Raw genomic sequence first — 18,883 nt, 5'->3', positions numbered from 1 at the left:
ACACACGCAATTGGTGTAAAAGTCGTGAGACTCGGTTATTCACGTGAAAAACATAAACATCACCGTGCTAAACAGCTTCCTCAACACCTGACGGTACACATTTCATACGCACACGACACGTTGTGAAACGAGAAATTTGGGACAAACTCGCAGCATCATTTGGTTTTGCGCTCATTGAGCGTGAGCTTGACATGCAGCTGATAGTCGCCGCCGGCGCCAGCGACGTCGGGCGATACAACGTTCATCTGGATGGCCTTGGCGACACAAATCTACGCGGCCATATACACGAGCCATGCTTTCCCACGCGTAGTACCTCGCCCAGCGCCAGCTCAATCGAGGCCGGCTTGAGGAACGCCGCGACGTCGACAATCATAGAGAGCCACAGGACTACATGAAAGAGTACGGTGTGAATCACACACTGTGGTGCGACGCACTACTACTTGATGAGGTGGTTTCTGCTGCAGTGTCCAGCACTGGCCGCACTTCGCTGACTTTTACGACAAGCCCTTGAACTACAGTCGAACATCGTCATTTTCTATGCTCACACGAGCAGCAGCGCCACGGGACGTACACTTCAGGCGGTCGCGCAATGCCACGGATGGAGCCAAAGAGTGACGGGCCATCTCGTACCCGCGGCAATTGCCGTTGACTGCGACTTCTGCAAGGGTCTCATGTAGCAAGCCCGATGCGATCTCGACTGTGACAGCAAACTTGGGACCAGCGTCGGTAGGCTCTGGAAGACCAAGTACAGTCACTGCTGCCGTAAGGTCGACCGAACGCTCCCCACCAAAGTCGACGTTCTTGGCGGCCTCTCGCTCCTTGTCTCGAATCACGATGTCATCCACGACCTCAAGCATCGGCAGCTGCGTGAGGAGGGCATGCCGGTACCCGCGACAGAGAGCGATAGGATTCCCGACAAGGAAGACGTGGCGCAGATGTGGAAGGTCTCGAAGCGCGTTCATGAGCGCATCGAGGGCGACAAGCTTGTTAAAGGAGAGATCCAGTGACAGCAACGAGGTCGGCAAAGTAGGACACACTGCAAAGGCATTGAGTCCCAAGCCCAGGTGCACGAGCTGCGGACACATCAAACGCACGTCCGAGAGCGCGTTGTTGTACGCATCGACTTCGAGAACTGACGCCGGCAGGTGCTCGAGGAGAGCGAGGTTGTTGTCGCTCAAGTCGATGCGCTCGAGGTGCTGGAGTCGCCGGGCAAAGTTACTGTCGATGGCCTCGATCCCAAGTTTGGTGAGGCGTAGATTGCGAACGGCGCGGACGACGTTGCTCGGATCGTGGCCCAGGGCCATGATCTCGGGCAGTTCGTTGCACCAATCAAGTGAGCATGCCTCCAAGTCGGAGTACGTGTCGCTTAGCGTGCATCGAAGGTACCCAAGCTCCTCTTCCTCGTCTTCTTTCGCCGCGGCAGCGGCAGCAGCTGCTGCTTGCGCGGCTGCTGCCTCGGCCAACGCCGCTGCCGCTGCAGCCGCCGCCGCCGCTTCTTTTTTTGACGGAGACGGAAGACGCGACCCGGAGCTTGATGGTGTTATCGCGCGCTCATCGCGCCGACCGCTCACTTGGACGGTCACGGGGCGCGATTTGTTTGCTTTTTCAGACACCGAGAGTCGTGCTTTGGGGTCGAGCGCCGTCTTGGAGTCGGACGCCGTGAGTAAGATCGGCACTATCTCTGGAGCCTGCGCTGGCGGCGGCGCCTCAGTCGCCCTGGAGGCGTTGGCGAGGCGCACGTCAAATGCTGCGAGCTCGCGTTGGCACTCGCGAAAATCCTCGACTGCGTCGTCAGCATTGTTGGCGGGCGACCTCTTCACGAGCGTTGCGGACTGGCCTGTTGTGTCGTGGCGCAACGAGATACCAACGGTCGCAAGCAACATGAGCTCCAAGGCCGAGCTGGCATGCATGGGCTGGTCCATCGTTCCTTGTCTGTTCTCACGAGCCGTTTCACATTAAGCGCAGCATCGAACCAGGCATCGCGGTTCAATGGATCCACCGCTTAATAAACATTTCACGAGCAATTACCTGGTACTTTATCGCTGCGGACACCTCTACGCTCAGCATCTTTCTGGCCCGTGAAGGGCGGACGCTACCATATATGGGACGCTACTGTGTCACATTATGAGCAGTGTAGGCTACAAAATCGGCGATCCTGCGTTCCTCCTCGTCTTTTGCGTGCAGGTCGGCATCTCTTTTCAATACGTCGAAACTTGAAGGGCACAAGATTTGATATTTAGTTAAGGAATACAACTTAAACTACAAGTACTTGTTCTTAATGACAAATGTTAGTATCAATCGACTCCGAGCGCGCATGTGACCGCGACGGGTTCCTATCATTTGGTACCGCTTGCTATATGCAGACAATAGCAGCAAATCGAAATGGGGAGTTCGATTCTCTGTGGCAGATTTGCCTGCAAAAGTGCGACTACTTAATAAGGGTCAGGCCACGGCAAAGTGGTCTTACAATTTATCCATCAACATTGATCAGTCCCTCAGGATAAGCATCATTCCCTTTTTCTAACAGCTATCATGTAGTGTAGTGTGGGGAATCCAGCATAACGCCGCACGGACATGCTACGCTATGGGGAATCCAGCATAACGCCGCACGGACATGCTACGCTATGTGATTCTCTGTGGCAGATTTGCCTGCAAAAGTGCGACTACTTAATAAGGGTCAGGCCACGGCAAAGTGGTCTTACAATTTATCCATCAACATTGATCAGTCCCTCAGGATAAGCATCATTCCCTTTTTTCTAACAGCTATCATGTAGTGTAGTGTGGGGAATCCAGCATAACGCCGCACGGACATGCTACGCTATGTGCCTACTTCCCAGGCGAAATTACTTCCGCCCGCATTGCTTTTCCTGCCAAATGTTCGAAACAGTCTTCATTTGAAAGAGAAGGAGTTCGGACCGTTGATTGACAGGAAGCCCTAAACATCTAGAGACGGCTGTGTCAAGTACTCTGTCAAAATGCTAATGACGAGACAGTTGCCAGCTCGCACTCACAAATGACTGGCTACCGACAAGTCTCATTCAAGTGCGGTCCAACCGCCAAACCTATTAAGTTGGAGCGTACCTATGTGACGTACACCCGGATATCATCCGGATAGAAACCACGCGGTACATGCACTGGCGCATCTGTCCATACGCAATTGCACGATACATCCATATACAGTCCAAGAAAATGTGCTGACAAGCTTGAGCGGCATAACCTGGAGTGCCGACGAGGAGCCGTGGATGCCCACGGTTGCTCCGCTGGTTCTGAATGCTTGATGCCTTGTGCGAGTGTGCAAGCGCTAGCCAAACCCATTTAGTAGTAGTTTCGAGGGCATCGGAAATAAGGTCGTACCTAACGTATTCTATTGTGTAGTACATTTGCAAAGTCACACTCGCATTCAGTGGCGGCCGTGGCCACATCGCCTTCGCGAGGCGCTCGCGGTATAATGGTTGTCATGAGTGCAGGAGCAGAGGGATTGATATTTGTAGCGCTATCTTCTGCACCCCTGTCCTTCGCTGGAACCTTGCCACGTTTGTCCACGGCAAAAATCACACAGTGCCAGAAGATCTCAAATGGATACTGCATCCGGATACGCGCACATGAGGATCGGTTCCGGGCTGCGCCATCGGCTCCGGCGCCCGTCGTGTCACAACTCATTCTCCATGGCGCACAAGACCTTCCTTGAGCGCGAACCGTACACGGCGCCTACGTGGGCCACGGAGCTCGCGAACGCGCCCAAGGAGCGCGTCGTTCTCGGCAACTTTCCGACGCCCATCTACCCGTTCCGGCCGCCGGGACTGCCCGCGGACGTGACCATGTATATCAAGCGCGATGTACACACGTCTACGCTAGCCCCTGTGCTCACTGTTGCCCTGCAATAGGACTACAGCGGCCTCGAGATCTCGGGCAACAAGGCTCGAAAGCTTGAGTTTTTGCTAGCGGAGGCGCTCGCGCAAGGTGCGGACTGTGTCGTTACGTGCGGCGGAATCCAAAGCAACCATTGCCGCGCGACTGCTGTCGCTGCCCGCATGCTTGGCTTGGATGCTACGATCATCTTGCGCGCGGACGATCCAACGGCGGACCCCGGCCTCGTCGGCAACCTTCTCATTGATCGGTGCGACGTCGGATCGTCGTCTTTTGTTGCTTATCACTATCACGTAGTCTTGTGGGTGCCGAGCTTCTCATGGTGTCGCGGAGCGATTATGCGAAGCATGGCGGTGGCGATTACTTCATCGAGGTATGCGTTTTACGTGCTCTTGCCTCACCTTGTGGATTGAAAACGTGCGAGCGCCTCCGCGCGCAGGGCCGCAAGCCGTACGGGATCCCTGTCGGTGGCAGCAACGGTGTCGGGACGTGGGGCTACATCGAAAGCATTGAAGAGATGGAGCACCAGATCCAGGTACACCCACCTTTATGGCATAGCCTTGTTTGACATTGATCCCATTGCAGCACTTGAAACTTGGCGTGACGGACGTAGCGTTTGCCTGCGGGAGCGGTGGGTCCGCAGCCGGTATTGGTGCTGGCGCGTTCCTCTACGCCAAGCATCACCCGTCGAGCGCACTGCAGTTCCACACCAAGCCCCCGGGTACGAGGCTTGCTGTGTCTCAGTCTCCCCACGGTGTGCCTATTAGTCCATTCGTACATTGTGTGTGACTCGCCCACGTACTTTTACGATTACATCGACACCAAGATTCTGCCGCACATGGGCCTCGCTTCGGGCTCGTTCGGATCGCGCGACTTTCTCCAAATGACGTACTGCGAGGGATGTGCGCGTCTGTGCATGTGACAAAATGCTTGAATAGGAACGCGATGGGTGTCGGGTATGCGCTCAGCACGCAGGACGAGCTTGCATACATCTCGCGCGTCGCCCGTGACACGGGTGTGCTCTTGGATCCGGTGTATTCGGGCAAGGCCCTCTACTTGCTCGTGAAGGATCTCCAGTCGCACCCCGAGGTTGGTCCTTTTCACCGGTAGATCTGACCGACACGTAGAAATTCGCGGGCAAAACCATCTTGTTTGTGCACACGGGGGGCATGTTCGGCCTCTTCGACAAGGCCTCCGAGCTCGATGCGGCAGCCATTGGCACTCCGTCGCTCTTCCAGTTTGACGCGTAAGCAGCCATGCATATATATACCCTGTGAATCATCTACTACTACCGGTGAATCCACGTTTGATTTGATGGTTTGCCGCTGTCATGATCAGCGGCACTTGATTGGCAGAAATCACGATGGTGCGAAGCGCGGATTGGGCATCCATTATTTGATTCAAACATGGCCGAGGTTGTTGTGGAGAGGGACCACCTGCGGCAGCAATACGATGAGCTCGAGTGTCTTCGAAGCATGTTTCCAGGTGACGATGAGCTCGTCATCGATGCGTATGTCCATGCTATCTACGAGTCTGCAGCAGCGGCGTCCAGCGCTGAGGCCATTACACTGCCACGACTGGTTGCCATCCTTCGGTTCCAGGTACAAGAACGCATGACCCTAAATTCTTATGCGTTTATGCAGACCTGCCTCATTGAGAACGCGGCACCCGAGCTCGAGCTGCAGTATCCGGCAACATACCCATCGTCGGCCATGGCCTTTGAGCTGCGCTGCCCGACATTGTCGCGAAGGGAGAAGCATTCCATTGTTGACCGCTTGGCGTCCATTGCAAACGACCAAGTTGGCGAAGTCGTGGCCTTACAGCTCTACCAGGCTGCCGCTGAGATCCTCCAAGAGATTCAAGACGAAGCACATCTCGAGGCGCCAGCGCTCGCATTGCAGCCACTCGTCCCGATCGCGCAACCTTGCCTCGGGCGCCGCGCCATTTACTTCCACCACATTATCGCCAGTAGCAAGCGACGCGTGGTCATTGACTGGGCCAAAGAGCTCCATCTCGGTGGCTTTTCAAAAATCGGGTGGCCCGGCGTCATTATCGTCGAGGGCGATGAGCCGTGCGTTGCCGAGTACGTCCGGCGGCTCCAGCACCTCCGCTGGAAGCAAATGGTTGTTCGCGGCGAGCAAGTCGAGACGAGCTCAGAGGCCTTACGGCGCCTCCCATCGCCTCTGACGGAGCTCGATGACATGTCCATTCTTGCAGCTGCGTGTGCTGACGCCGGCGTCACCGACCTCTTCTTGACAACCATGAAAATCTACCGCTAATGCACACCGTCTGGGCACATTTTCTGGCTACACGAGAGGACACGAGTGCGTTTATTCGTCGTCGCTTTGGTTGAAAAATGACAAATGACGAGAGACGGACAGGCGACGCGCTCTTGTCGCGCTTCTTTCTGTCCTTTTTGTCTTTTTTGTGTTTTTTGTGCTTCTTCTTGTGCTTCTTCCTCTCGTCGTCTTCGCTGCTGTCGTCTTCGCTGCTGCTATGACGGGACTTGCGCTTCTTGGATTTCTTGGCCTGACGCTTGAGCACCTTGGCGCGCTCCGCGTCCAGAGCCTTGCGGTACTCGAGCATCTCCTTCTCCTCTTGCTTGGCACTGATCGCGAGCTTACCACCGTTCTCCTTCTTGAATTCTTCCCACGTCGGCCGGTTTGATGGTCCCGCGAGCCGCTCTGCCATCGACGGCTTCTCCTCCTGGCCCGTAACCATGCGCATGAAGGCGTCCATGGTCGCCGACTTGGCCTCGATCACCGTCGGCTCCAGCTGACCTGAGCGCAGTGCCTTCTGTCGCGCGAAGCGTGTGTCGTCGATCTCGCGGTCATGTACCTGCGAGTAGTCGACGCCCGACGACCGCTTGAGGCCAAAGTCCTCGTCCCGGTACCGCTTGCTGCTCATCCACCCGGTGCAATCTGGGTATCCGGATATGATCTTCGTATCCGAAACGTATAGCAGGACGGTTTTCGGAGGATTTCCGATCTTTCGACTTCTAGACGCGCCTCTTCGTCGAGTTTCTCTTCCAATCGAGTGCGTAATCAACGTAATCGTGCGTTTTCAGCTACCAATATTCGTCGTTTTTTAACCTTATGAGTCATTTCACTTATGTGGCGCGACTCGTACAAATACTGTACTAGTACTAGTACATGTACGTGCAACGACGCGTCATTTCGGCTACCATTCTGTTGCACCGCGATAGCTCGTGATACATGGTCTTACACCAAGTCGGCAATCGGTTTTTCGCTGGGTGGCGTGCGGAGCTCGTCAAAGTCTCTCGGCGCATTGGCCCCCGAGGTCTCGCCCTTTGGTGGCAGCTGCGTCGGCTCTTTCAGCGCGTAGACAGCAGTGCCGACGTAGTTGAGGGCGAGGGCCAGCCAGTAGATGCCAGGGACGGCGTCGCCAAAGCACACGTAGTTCATCGCGGCGTTGTAAATGTCGGCCGTGAGCAGCGAGAGATTGAACATGAGCGACTCGGTCACGCGGAGGAAGATGTTGACGACGACGTAGAAGATGAACATGGCAAGAACGTAGCCAGCCGTGTACCCAATGTTGACGCCGGACCAGTCGACGGCCGCGACTGTGTCTCGCTCAAAGATGGCGACTTGGATCGCTGAAACGACTGCGGCCGTCGCGCCAAGCTTCCCGAGGCACTCGACGTTGGCGTCCAAGCCGCCGCGCTTGACGGCGTACTCACTCATCAGGTTGGAGACACCGTAGAGAAATGCAGCCGCCAGCGACCACGCGTTCCCTTTGGCTTGGTCTGGGTACTCGGCGCTCTCGTTGTTGTGGGCGAAGATGACGACGCACCCGGCAAATGCAAACGCACATCCGACCATGTGCAGTGCGTGGTATCGCTTCCGGAGTACAACGTAGCTCAGGAGCGTGACGAAAGGCACTGTCATGTGCAGAATGAGCCCAAGGACGGCAAAGTTGACGACGCCGCGGAACGCGAGGACGCAAAAGTAGTTGGCTTCGACGTCCACGAAGCCAAGGAGCCACCAGTACCACCACGGCAAGTGCACGGACGGCCGGCGCTGCGCATAAAAGTACGAGGCAAAGATGAGGCCGAGAGCCACGTAGAGGAAGAGCGTCTGGAACGTTGGCGCGCTCGCGTTGTTGCGCGAGAGGTATTGCGAGAAGACGCCGGTGGCCGTGAGGCAGACCGAAATGCCTTGGCCGAACGCGAGGTTCACGCCCTGGCGCTTCAAGTCCGTCTTGGTGACCATGCCACTGCCTTGGCGAAATGCGGAATGGAGGCTGCCGTGAGGGATTGGCGAGGATCTGTTTTTTCGAACGGCTGCGGCTTCGATATTTTTGTTTGATGATTTTATTCCTTCAATTGAGCTGTCCTTGCTTTGTCTAATTTGGAAGCAATGCGTGCTTGGAGCTTGAATCGAAAGCCTCCATAAAATCCTATCCAACACATGAACCCTCCCACGCAAGGCTGACAATCGCCTAGCGGCAACCAGTGTCGGCGGGATTGACGGAATGTGGTCAGTGTTGAATCGCATGAAAGAGACCGGACTGAAACCATGGCGAACGATAAGCCTTGTCGCATTCAAAAGCATAACGCTGCGATCGTCTTTCAGGACCGAGTGACGTCCTTCGTTGCCTAGTAACACTTGCACTAGGTAGTATCATCTCCAAAGACGAGGCTTTGCGCAGCTCAGAGGGATATGCGGGGTGGTTGGTCATGTTACCGTGATGCACCATTTTCGCCCAGTGGCTTGGCGCTACGATGGGGACACACACAGGCTGCCACGTCATGAGAATCCATTTCACTGAAATGTACTATGTATGCTCTTTCCGGAACTTGTCGTCCTTGATCTTGTTGAGCGTGGCCGAGATAGATGATTTCGTGTACTGAACCTTGGTGATGCGGCTCGCGACTTGGTCGTGGTCCGCCTCAATGCTCGCACTCTCCAGCGCAATCTGCGTGTGGGGCTGCGCCAAGACAAAACCAAGTCGTCCTTTCGCAAGACCACGTCTCGTTTGGGTACTGTGTACACGTACGGCAGCGATGACGCGCTGTCCGTGTCGCGGTACAGACCAATCGCGACGACGCTTTCGAACGCTAGGAGATAGCCAAATAGGTCTCCGAATGTCTTGCCTGCAAAGGTCGATGGCAGCGAAATCTGGTTGAGCGAGCTTGAGACGACGATGTGCCCGTCGTCGTCGCCGACGTAGCGCTGGTCCATGCACAGCAGCTCCTGCGTGAAACGGATGAGCTCGGGCGTAAAGAAGCTCTGGCAGAGCAAGCTGTCGAAGACGTCGGTCGAAACACCGTAGCCGGCCGCGTAGAATGCCAATATCGCGTGGTGCGAGGACCCGAACGCTGGTCCCTTGTGCTTGCGCCGGATCGTCTGCAGGTTGCGTTGGCGCTCGGCGCGCGCTTTGGAGTGTTCCTGAAGGCTACACACACAATTGCTTAGACACCAGTCTGGGTCCTGTGGCGTACGATAGCACAACGCTGCTGCAGCGCTCCATGAGCGATGCCGGTCGACGATGGGTGGTGTCTTTGATGAGGGTGTATGGCCCCACGGATGATCGCCGTGGCGCGCTAGCCGTCGCTCGCAGTCTCTTCCCGAGCGTCGAGTCCATCACTTTCATCGTGCTACAGAATCCATCGCGTCCGTGATGCAAATCCGAGCCAAGCATACCTTGCGGCGACCATTTCAACAAGAACGGTAAAGTCCGCGCGCATGACGGCACCGTAGTTCTCGACAATCTTTTGCACGGTGAGGTACCGAAAGATGACGCGGCTGTCGAGGTTCTCGCCGTCCATGACACGCTGACCGGCCTTCTCGGCGAGCAGGACGCAGCATTTTGCCTACTTTGCGTCAGCTCTCAATCCTACCGACGATCCAACCTTGGTGATGCCAGCCTCAAAAAACGACTCCTTCGAGTCGTCCGCGGCGTGGAGCAAGTAGACGCCTTCGTAGTGCCGCGCGACACGGAACGCGTCCATGATGCCTTGCTCCGACGTCGACATGAAGACGATCGGGTGGTAGTACTTGGAGCCAACCGTATAGTGGGCGAGCCGTAGTGGCTTGATGAACGTCTCGATCGGGACTTGCATCAAGTCGGAGACAACGAGAATGTGGTTGCGAATCTGCATGCTGTCGTCCAAAGGGTTCTCAGACCCAATCGGGCCGATGCGCACGTCCTCTAGCGACCGCTGGACCGGCTTCCGCGTCGAAACGAGTCGGGCATTTGCCTGAAGAAGCTCGTGTGGCGCCTTGTGGTGCTGCGTGTGCTTGATCGAATTGTGGGCAGTCGTTTGAAGCTTGCGGTCGATCGAGTGGCCTTTGGCAACCCACGCCTCGTAGCATTCGGAGCGACTCACAAGCTCTGCCACGTTCTTGCTTTCGCAGAGCACGTACAGCGTCATGGGGCGCTTCAGAATGTAGTGGCTGCCAGGGTTGACATACGTGTTTTGAATGGGCGACATCGACGGCTGTTTTCCCGATGGCGTCACCACTGACGGCCGCAGTGGCTTTAAAATTTCTTCTTTTAGCAGCTCGGTCCCGAGGTCCGCGATTGCATGAAGAAGCGACGCCGGCGCAGGACTTAAATACGTGGCAGCCGCTGGCTGGAACGACGATGTCTCTGGTAATACGTCTTCGTGGACGCCGACAAGGACGACTTCGCCGTCGAAGATGTCGTAAAGAACGTCGGCCGCTTTCGTGAAGCTGAGGTTGACGAGGTACTCAGGCACGGCCGTTGTATAGATCTCGAGGGACGTGCCAAGGAGGTACTCGCGGCGCCACTCGACCGCCGACTGACCCTCGGGCAAGATGGCGGACCGGAAGAGGTTGCAGACCAGCGTCGAGAGACCGGGACAGAGACAACTCTTGGCCAAGAGACTGAGTTTGTGCTGGTCGATGCACAAAATGTGGTGCAGTTCGTTCTACACGGCTGCCTTCGACGCCATCCTCTGGAACCATTGCCACGTACGTGGGTGGTAAAGTCAGCGTACGACGGGCTAATGATTTGAATGAACGTCTGCAACGCTACATCGTAAAATTGATAGACTTTTTGATGTGCCTCCAGGAGGCCGCACCTGGGCTGCAGTTTTCAAGCACGAGGGACCGAAGCACCGCGTTGGCGTCCTCGGAGACAGGGTCGGCCGCGTTCTTGTCGGTCAAAATGAAGGCCGCCTGCGCCTTGTCGACAGCGACGCGGTGAAGGTCTTCTTCGCTCAAGATGGAGCCTTTGACGTAAAACACCTTGCCCTAGTATTGGCTTCATACGTGCTAACGTAGTCAACGCCGTACCATAAAGAGCGGGTGGACGAGGAGGGCGCGAACATCTTCGCGGGGCTCAAACGGCGCCATGATGACGCACGGGATGCGGTTGACAGCCGCTTCGCCCGTCGCGCTGCTCACGATGCGGTCTGGGTGGTAAAACTCGGTGAAAAACTCGGTGAGAACTGTCGCGTTGGCCGTGTGCCCGAGAACGAGCACGTGTGGGTTGTTGAGCTCTGGTACGTACGTCTTCCGGAACGGCGACTGCATCGCGAGCAGCGAGAGGAGGTTGTTGACTTCTTGGGGCACGAGGATGAGTGAGGCTACAATGACGCTGCATGCCACGAGCTTGCCGTACGTCGTGTGCGGCCTAGAACACCATATTCTGCGTGGGGTCTCTTCAAGCAGCGTCGTACGCAATGTCGCCGTAGCCCACGGTCGAGATGGTGACGAGGATAAAGTAGAACGCGTCACCGAGCGAGAGCTGCTCGTCGTCCATGTCTCGCGCGTAGTTTTCGACGGTTTGGAACAAACACGCCGAAATGAAGAGGATGCTCGTGACCAGGAGGGCCAAGCCCGCGAGCTGTTTCTGCACCGCTACAACAACGCTGAGGAGAGCGTTGAGCCGGCTTCGTACCGGAAATACGGCGGTGGGAGCTCGTCCGCGACAACTGGATCGCTTTCATGACCCGCAGCACGCGCACAAAGCGGAAGAACGCAAACGTGGGCTGCGCGTGGGTGCGCGGCGAGGCCAACGAGGTCGTCGTAAAGTCGTAGAGCGACGGAATGATGGCGAGCACGTCGATGATGGCATTGAACGTGAATGGGAAGAGGACGCTACGCGCCAAAATAAGATCCGATCGAAACGAAGAGCGCGTACCGGTCCTCGGCGCAGTAGAAGCGGATGAGGTAGTCGGCGGCAAACACGGCGATGAACGTCATGTCGAGCGCCGACGACCGAACTTGGTCGTTGTAGCTCTGGACGATGTAGAGCCCGCACGCCACGAGCGACGTGATGGTCTGGAAGAGATCCCACGCTTGTCCGACAGGCGAGTTTTCGAGCTTGATGCGCACGCGCGTCCGGAGGCTAAAGCCCTTGGGAATACCGTGGAAAAAGTCCCAGTGGCCGCTGCCGCAGAACTTCTGGCTAAAGCTCGGCGGCTCCGTTGTCCGCTGCCGCTCGCTCCGGAAGCTCCGCTGCATCGTCCGCGACGGCCGGCGGTCCGCGGTTGCCATCGCGACTCTTCGCTATCGCACTTGATCGAGCACTCTACTTTATCCCAGATAGTCGGATGCCAGTTTGGATTAGGTGCGTATCTTTGCATGGCGGCGACGTGGCGCAAGGTGCTGCGGCAGACGTCGGTGCTCTTGTCGCCATCCGCGACGCGGCCATCGCTGCGGAAGATCCACGGTGCGTACGTATCGACGCCCGGACGCTTGTCAATGCGATGCTAGAGCCCTTGCCCAAGATCCCAGACCGTGTTAGCTGGCTGCTCATCGAGCTCATCACGTACGTCGACACGCATTGCAGCATCAGCGAGACATTGTACCGCGACCAAGGCCGCGACGCCGATGTCTCGGAGCTCTTCAAGCTCTTCCAGCACCACGCGTCGACGACGAGCGCGCCCATCTCGGAGCGCCTGCCCGCCTTCTCATCTGCCGTGCTCACGACCGTGATCGTCCAGGTTGTCCTTTCAAGCCCTGATGATGAATTCCACTCAGCGTTGAGCTAGATTCTGCACACATACGAGCCACTGCTATCGTACACCGTCTCCCAAGAGCTCTTGGAGCGAGGCAGTACGGTCGAAGCCATTGCCACGGCCAAAGGTCCGTTCCACAAGCCGCCAAGTGCTCCGCGTCCTGCTCAGTCACCTCGCACGCGTACGACCCTCTGAATGCCTGCAGTCTACGAGCACCCAGTGCACAGGCAGCGTCCCGTCTCGATGTGCGCAAGCCAGTCAAGCACTTGAGTCGCCTCGTGGGTCTGCACGTCGTCAGGCCCTTTGAGGACCACGTTTATCTTAACCAACGTACGCTACACGCTTGATCGCTGGTGCTCTAGCGTATTTACGACTAGGCGATGTTGTCAAGGCGCGCGTTCTGCTCTCCAACGCGCTCATTGCGGGTGCGGCGAGCTGGCCGTACGACTGCCATGCATCCATGCCCACGGACAAGGAGCTCCTCTTTCTGCTCAAGCTGCAATGGCCAGAGGGCGCGATCGCGTCGGAAGACCAATTGCTTGTACCGCTTTGATCTTGTGCAATAGAGTAACTTATCCCTGAGGCGTAGCGCTGTCTGAGCAAGTACGGCGCCGTCGAGTCCATCGAGTGTGACCTCGGGAGCCGCAAGTACAGTAGTGCTCTCACCTCGATCTCTCCAAGCGACGCGATTTCGTAGAGCCAAAGTTTGTTTGCGTCTTCGGTCGTCCAAGCCTTTGCATCAAACAGTACTCAAGCTCCACTCAAAAGCGCGCATCTACGTCGTCTGCGCCGCATTGCAGCACGAGGCAGACGCGGCGCCGGAGGTCATCTCGCTGCCAACTGCCTGCCTCAAGATGGACACGACTCCGGGGGATCGCGCACCAAACGCCACCTCGACCAACGGCGTGCCACCTGTGGAGATGGTTGACTGCAGTAGCATGGCTGTTGTTACCTCGATGGACGCTGCTGTCAACACTATGCCAATGGCACACAATCCCGTCGCCACCCCCGTTGACTCAGTAGCTGTTCAGATGGACGACAATAGCGTGGGAACGACCACGACCAGCTGCCAGTGCGACACCGTTGCAATTGGTGTGGACGAGAGCAGCCAAACAACGGCAGAGACGGACGGCGGTCCCGATGGCCTGCAGCTCGCGACCAAATATGCGCACATGCAGCACCAGCTAGGCCGGCTACGCGGTGTTCTGGCGGCGACAACGGCTACTGAATCGCAAGAGCGGTGCTCCGAGCCGCTCGTACCAGTTTTGGAGCAGCTTCAGCAGGAGACCTTGCGCCTTCTTGATGCCATCCTCGCCGATGCACCGTCCGAGGCGTTCGAGACACACATGGAGAAGCTACACGACAACCACGTCCACGCTATGGTGCGACATCATGAGCGTTTTCTTTAACGCACTGCTTCTCGATAGACCAAGGTTTTGGAAGCCGAGGTGCGTGCGTCGCAGGAGTTGCTGCGTCTCCATAAGGCGCAATACGACGCCCAGGCCAAACACGTACATATATTATATCTCTGGTCCACAGGTGCGCTCAACGTCGAAGATGATTTGTAGTGGGAAGTCGAGCTGACGACAGCCAAGCTGCTCCGTCTCGAAGCCGAGAAGCTCAATACGGACCTGCGGCAAGAGCTCCATTCGACGCGCAGTGAGCTTGCTTGCCACCTGGCGATGCTCTCGCACCTCCGACGGTGCCTGCATCTTGTCATTGGTGTACCGCGCGTCATCCTCAAGTAGGGACACTGCGACGCTGCACGAACGCGCGGTCGTGGCCGAGGCGCAGGCCGAGACCTTGGCGCGCGAGAAAGCAGACTTGGAGAACCAGGCGCTTTCTCTAAAGGACGTGGCGGCCAGAGCGCAGATGCGCGTCGAGACCTACAAGAACCAAGGTACTTGGTTGAAACCAACGACATATCGCAAGACCCTGTGCGTAGCGAGCAACCAAGACGACCAGCCAAGAGAAGTCGAGCCACCAGCGCGATCCACGGACGCACTAGCAACCGTGAAGGACGAGATGAGCCGACAGCTGCAACGCCAGATTGACACGGCACGGTAGTGTCGCTCATATCACGCAACACGTTCATGTAGCAGTTGGGCGGCGTAGGGCGGCGATTGCGGCCATGACAGCAAAGGATCCCGCGACACAGTACTTGTCGCACCAAGAAGAGACTTTGTCGATGCTACTGGGCCAGCTGGAGCAATCGCAGGCAGCACAAGAAGCAGGTGCGGATGCGGCGCTCTCGGGCGCACGGCGCAAGCTTCAGCAGCTCTACACACCGCCCGTCGATCTTGGCGACGACCGTGTCGACGCGTGGACTTTTGAGTTGCGACGAACTCTGGCGACGACCCAGCGCGGTGTCAGACGACCCACCTCCAACGCCGACTCGCTGAACGCCGCCAAAGAGTCCCTTCGACGCTTCCAGGCGACACTAAACCGCGCATGAGACGAAGCCCTGTATCTACGCTACTTGCATGCAAATGCTGCGATTCCAACCAGTCAGCCTCAATTCTGTGCTTATGGTTATGGTTCGCAACAGCGTGGCAGCAGCACTCGCCGTCGTTCGAGCCATAATATGTGACCGCTTTAGAGGTACGAGGGGCGTTTGGCTTTGAGCGGCCGAAAGCAGTCGTCGGGCACGGCGGCGGCGTCCGTCGCCACGGTAAAGCTGCGGGTCGAGACGCCGACAAAAGCTTTTTTCCCCGAGTTGTACCGAAAAAACTGCATCACACTGGAGGCGTCGAGCGTGTTTGGGCCGGACCCGAGCACTCTGCTCACGACGCCCGAGGTAGGGTCGAGCACGTACAGGCCGCGGTACGTCATTTTGCGGCTGTCAAGGGCCGATCCTTTGAGCGCCACGACAAAGTTTTCGCTCGGATGGGTCGAGAGCACGCCCAGCACCTTGGTTCGCTCCTTCTCACACGCGACGCCAGCCAAGAGCGTGTATTCGATCGCATTCTGAATGAGCTGGCGGTTCGACGGCTTGGAGGCTGCGACCTTGGGGTCATCGAGCGGCGCTCGCGCCTGGATCTGCAGGCGCCTCGTCTCGAGCTGCCGGAGACGCTGCGCCTTGATCTTCTCTGCCCGTAGCTCCGCGAGACGTTGCGATCGGTCGAGCGTTGGCGGTGCCTCGACGCCCACAAAATGTAGGTCCACAGACGTTGGCTGACGGACGACGGTCTCTTGTCTTGGGGCGAGGCGAAATTGCACGAGGCTCGCTACTCGATGACGTCAGATTCGCGTCTGCAAGGGGCGCTATCGATTGCTCGGGTGCTGCTTCAAGCGCTGCTGGTGCTGCTACCTCCGCCATCGTATGAAACGAATGCGCGCTTCGTCGAGCGGGGGACGTGTGCGGCGCAAACGAAGCCATGGCGACGTCGCTCGTGATTGGCGTTGGATACATCACTCCCGACGTCGTCAGCGCAGAATTGCATCGCGGTGGCGACGGTGGTGGCGGGCTTTTTGGCGGAGACGGTGGCGGAGACGGTGGCGGCGAGTCTGCCGCGACAGGCGGTGGCCGACGTCGGCGAGGGGGTACCGCTGGTGGCCCGCGTGCGATGGGCGGCCCCGTCTGAAGCTCTGACACCTCTGTTCCATGTTGTGCACTGGCACCGTCCAGGTTGGACGCGGTTGCGTTTCGCCCTGGCGATGGCTGAGAAAGGCTTGGCGCACCACCAGCGGTCACCTCCTCGACGTCGCTCGGCCGCGATGCGTTCGTGTCTTTTTGTCGTGGAGCGTGAGAAGCGGCGCAAGGTCGTCGGTTCGATCCACACGAGGCCACGGAGCTTCCCGTCGACTTTGCAATGACTGTCGAAGCGCACGAACGTCTTGGAAAGTCATTTTCTTGACCGTCGTCGCTCGGATGGCGTCGCTCGGCGCAAAGGCAAACATACTAGGTTGATCGCAAGAGACGTGCTTGCTGACGCTCTCGGACATGTCGTGTGTCGCAGATCCCAGCACACCAAATGCCTCACGTGTGAGCGACGAACCCGGGCTTTGGTCGGACGCCCCTAGCGTTGATTGCTGCGGCATTATACAGAGCGATTCCATAGACTCGACACTTTCTGGCGTCGCCTCTAGCGGCACCCCGCCGCTCGGATCGAGACACAAACCGAGATGGGGCGGCAACTCGAAGTGTTCTTCTTCGACCGTACTGTCTTGACACTCTGCAGCCGCGACGCAGTGTGAAGCTTCAAATGCCACTGGCGCGTCCGTTGATTGTCGAGTGTTTTGCGGCGTGGCCGGAGGTGTGGTTGGAGTCGCCAAAGGCGCGGTGGTACCAAGTGCTGCGTCGTTCCGATCCAGATCCCGTTCTGTTTCTCGAGACTCGTCAACCTCATTCTCCACAAAGACGCACGCTCTTGCTGGAGGTACGTCGCTTGGGATTCCGTGTTGCGGTGATTCAATTTCGCGAGACAAGAGGTGACTGGCTACAGCTCGGAGGTTCGCTGAGCTCTGTCGACGTCGGTCTGATACGCCTGTGGTGTTGGCTGCGAGCGCCGCCGCTTGCAGCTCCAGAAGTGCCCATGTCGTCTACGCGATTCATCGCACACTGCGATAGGTGACTGGTCGTACCGCTCCGAGTTTCGCTTTGTAGTTGGGCAGCGGATACGCGCTTGCAGCTTTGGATGGCGAGAGGGTCCTCACCAGCGTAAGACTCACTTGCGGCTCATGACGCTCGATGTCTCCTGGACTGTCGATTCTCTCGTTCTCTCCCAATGTTGTGGGCGATATGTCAGCACCCGCAGCCTTTGTCGACGCCAACTTGTCTGGCGTGGCGCTGAAGCTGACGGTAGTGCAATCTTGGTTGGGCGAGGCGCGCGACTTTAAGCTCGGTGGTGTGGCTGGTGCATCGGGCAAAACCAAGGCAGAAAACAAGAGTTTCTCGACACTCTTTCGATCCACGCTGACGCTTGTTTCAAGCGCCTCTGCTGGAGGCGGACTATGACTCCGAGATAGCGACGCTCGTTGCCCGTGCGAGGATGGACTGCAGCTCCACTTGGCGACGGGCGAGGACGGAGTGTTCGTCACGTGGAGTGCGGTTGAGAAAGAATCTTCAACAGGCGCTGCGGTTGGCGCGGTCTCGATGCTGGTCGCCAACCGCGTCGGGCAAGGCGACGCCAGACGTGGCACTTGGTGAGGCACGGGGCTCGTGTCTGGCAGCGGTATCTCGGCCGATGGCGACGCGTTGGTTTGGTTGTTTGTCGATACAAGGAGGCGCAGTGTGCAGGGCTCGTCGGAATCGACGTCGTCCGTCATCTTGGCGACGACCTCCTGCAGCGACTTGAGCACCTTGACCTTGGCTGGGCAAACGTACAAGAGAAACTTGTCGGGTGAATGCAGCCAGAGCACCATGATTTTCGCGTCGAACGCCAAGTGGAGGCACGCAGGTCGGCGCTCGTGGAGACACGCAATCGTGTCGGCAAGATCAACGACGCTGCCCAGTGTCGACGGTGGCCTCGCGATCGCAAGTGTCGGTGGCGGCGGCATGCCGACGCGGAAGTCGAGGCCGCAGTGATGGGCGTGGACGACCCACGGGCTCAGCGTCTCTTTCTTGAGATGCGATGACGACGGCGCGTCGAGGGACAAAAGTTGCGCGGCAAACGCAAAGCCGGCGTGCTCCTGTGCCGCCATCGAGAGCACCAGCTTCTTGGCCATGTCGAAACCGACGTGATAATGGACCGTTCCAAGAGCGCCAATCTATAAAGGTGCAAATTGCTGACTTGACGACCTGGATCACGCACGAAGACTAGCTACGACCACCGTCATGGTGGCTGAGCTGCCATCCCGTGGTGACGGTAGATGCGCGTCTTGCCAATGCTCCCGCTGATGAGGTGCGCGAGTAGTCTCGTTCCAAGCAATTGCACGCTGCCTCTGTGCGTCGTCGTACCTTGCATTCCATTTGATGTCGCCTACTTGATCCGCTGGTAAACTGGTATACTAGCACATAACACCAGAGGCTAAATGCATGCCGGCGCTTCAGCATCGCTGGATCCGTCGGTGGGTAGCAACTTGTGACTTTATTGTGCGAGCAAATGTCAACCCCGTCAAGAT

The 18,883-nt window shown here is 57.6% G+C and overlaps 9 protein-coding genes across 9 annotated transcripts; 4 read left to right on the top strand and 5 right to left on the bottom strand.

The window, feature by feature from the left end:
• Positions 1-90: 90 nt before the first annotated feature.
• Positions 91-1,946, bottom strand: SPRG_07199 (hypothetical protein). Its single transcript, XM_012345991.1, has 4 exons — positions 572-1,946; positions 438-512; positions 314-387; positions 91-269 (listed from the first exon to the last, which is right to left on the bottom strand). The coding sequence occupies exons 1-4, from the start codon at positions 1,920-1,922 to the stop codon at positions 156-158; spliced, it is 1,614 nt and encodes a 537-aa protein (XP_012201381.1). The 5' UTR covers positions 1,923-1,946; the 3' UTR covers positions 91-155.
• Positions 1,947-3,663: 1,717 nt separating this feature from the next.
• SPRG_07198 (hypothetical protein) lies at positions 3,664-5,121 on the top strand (the record flags this gene model as incomplete). The annotated part of the gene is made up of 7 exons (XM_012345990.1): positions 3,664-3,836; positions 3,885-4,117; positions 4,165-4,402; positions 4,453-4,588; positions 4,635-4,755; positions 4,806-4,956; positions 4,995-5,121. Coding segments are annotated over 7 exons (1,175 nt in total), but the record flags the coding sequence as incomplete, so codon positions are not given.
• A 156-nt stretch (positions 5,122-5,277) lies between these two features.
• Positions 5,278-6,146, top strand: SPRG_07197 (hypothetical protein; the record flags this gene model as incomplete). Its single annotated transcript, XM_012345989.1, has 2 exons — positions 5,278-5,468; positions 5,511-6,146. Exons 1-2 carry the CDS (start codon positions 5,343-5,345, stop codon positions 6,144-6,146), a joined length of 762 nt encoding a protein of 253 aa, XP_012201379.1. The 5' UTR covers positions 5,278-5,342.
• Positions 6,147-6,197: 51 nt separating this feature from the next.
• SPRG_07196 (hypothetical protein) lies at positions 6,198-6,774 on the bottom strand (the record flags this gene model as incomplete). The annotated part of the gene is made up of 2 exons (XM_012345988.1): positions 6,198-6,210; positions 6,254-6,774. 2 exons carry the CDS (start codon positions 6,772-6,774, stop codon positions 6,198-6,200), a joined length of 534 nt encoding a protein of 177 aa, XP_012201378.1.
• Positions 6,775-6,979: 205 nt separating this feature from the next.
• Positions 6,980-8,114, bottom strand: SPRG_07195 (hypothetical protein). Its single transcript, XM_012345987.1, has one exon. The coding sequence runs from the start codon at positions 8,097-8,099 to the stop codon at positions 7,089-7,091; it is 1,011 nt and encodes a 336-aa protein (XP_012201377.1). The 5' UTR covers positions 8,100-8,114; the 3' UTR covers positions 6,980-7,088.
• A 550-nt stretch (positions 8,115-8,664) lies between these two features.
• Positions 8,665-12,356, bottom strand: SPRG_07194 (hypothetical protein; the record flags this gene model as incomplete). Its single annotated transcript, XM_012345986.1, has 11 exons — positions 8,665-8,817; positions 8,874-9,285; positions 9,332-9,487; positions 9,534-9,703; positions 9,743-10,783; positions 10,831-10,886; positions 10,937-11,108; positions 11,151-11,490; positions 11,537-11,717; positions 11,758-11,957; positions 12,001-12,356. 11 exons carry the CDS (start codon positions 12,354-12,356, stop codon positions 8,665-8,667), a joined length of 3,237 nt encoding a protein of 1,078 aa, XP_012201376.1.
• Positions 12,357-12,443: 87 nt separating this feature from the next.
• Positions 12,444-14,568, top strand: SPRG_20345 (hypothetical protein; the record flags this gene model as incomplete). Its single annotated transcript, XM_012346071.1, has 9 exons — positions 12,444-12,531; positions 12,576-12,805; positions 12,854-13,001; positions 13,052-13,150; positions 13,198-13,361; positions 13,410-13,468; positions 13,518-14,202; positions 14,248-14,331; positions 14,389-14,568. The coding sequence occupies 9 exons, from the start codon at positions 12,444-12,446 to the stop codon at positions 14,566-14,568; spliced, it is 1,737 nt and encodes a 578-aa protein (XP_012201461.1).
• Positions 14,569-14,692: 124 nt separating this feature from the next.
• SPRG_07191 (hypothetical protein) lies at positions 14,693-15,330 on the top strand (the record flags this gene model as incomplete). Its single annotated transcript, XM_012345985.1, has 3 exons — positions 14,693-14,720; positions 14,766-14,883; positions 14,936-15,330. The coding sequence occupies 3 exons, from the start codon at positions 14,693-14,695 to the stop codon at positions 15,273-15,275; spliced, it is 486 nt and encodes a 161-aa protein (XP_012201375.1). The 3' UTR covers positions 15,276-15,330.
• Positions 15,331-15,415: 85 nt separating this feature from the next.
• SPRG_07190 (hypothetical protein) lies at positions 15,416-18,487 on the bottom strand (the record flags this gene model as incomplete). Its single annotated transcript, XM_012345984.1, has 4 exons — positions 15,416-16,047; positions 17,293-17,362; positions 17,405-17,471; positions 17,931-18,487. 4 exons carry the CDS (start codon positions 18,485-18,487, stop codon positions 15,416-15,418), a joined length of 1,326 nt encoding a protein of 441 aa, XP_012201374.1.
• Positions 18,488-18,883: the final 396 nt, after the last annotated feature.

Source organism: Saprolegnia parasitica, assembly GCF_000151545.1.
Source record: "Saprolegnia parasitica CBS 223.65 unplaced genomic scaffold supercont2.26, whole genome shotgun sequence".
NCBI lineage: Eukaryota > Oomycota > Saprolegniomycetes > Saprolegniales > Saprolegniaceae > Saprolegnia > Saprolegnia parasitica.
This window is presented reverse-complemented; position numbering and strand designations above follow the sequence as displayed.

Excerpts from the sequence above, each read along its gene's own strand:
- SPRG_07199 (XM_012345991.1), bottom strand. The coding sequence starts at position 1,922 with ATGGACCAGCCCATGCATGCCAGCTCGGCCTTGGAGCTCATGTTGCTT. Across the intron at positions 388-437 it reads AGAAACCACCTCATCAAGTA|TCCTGTGGCTCTCTATGATT; the intron begins GTAGTGCGTCGC and ends TCTTTCATGTAG. Across the intron at positions 270-313 it reads TTGAGCTGGCGCTGGGCGAG|ATTTGTGTCGCCAAGGCCAT; the intron begins GTACTACGCGTG and ends ATGGCCGCGTAG.
- SPRG_07195 (XM_012345987.1), bottom strand. The coding sequence starts at position 8,099 with ATGGTCACCAAGACGGACTTGAAGCGCCAGGGCGTGAACCTCGCGTTC.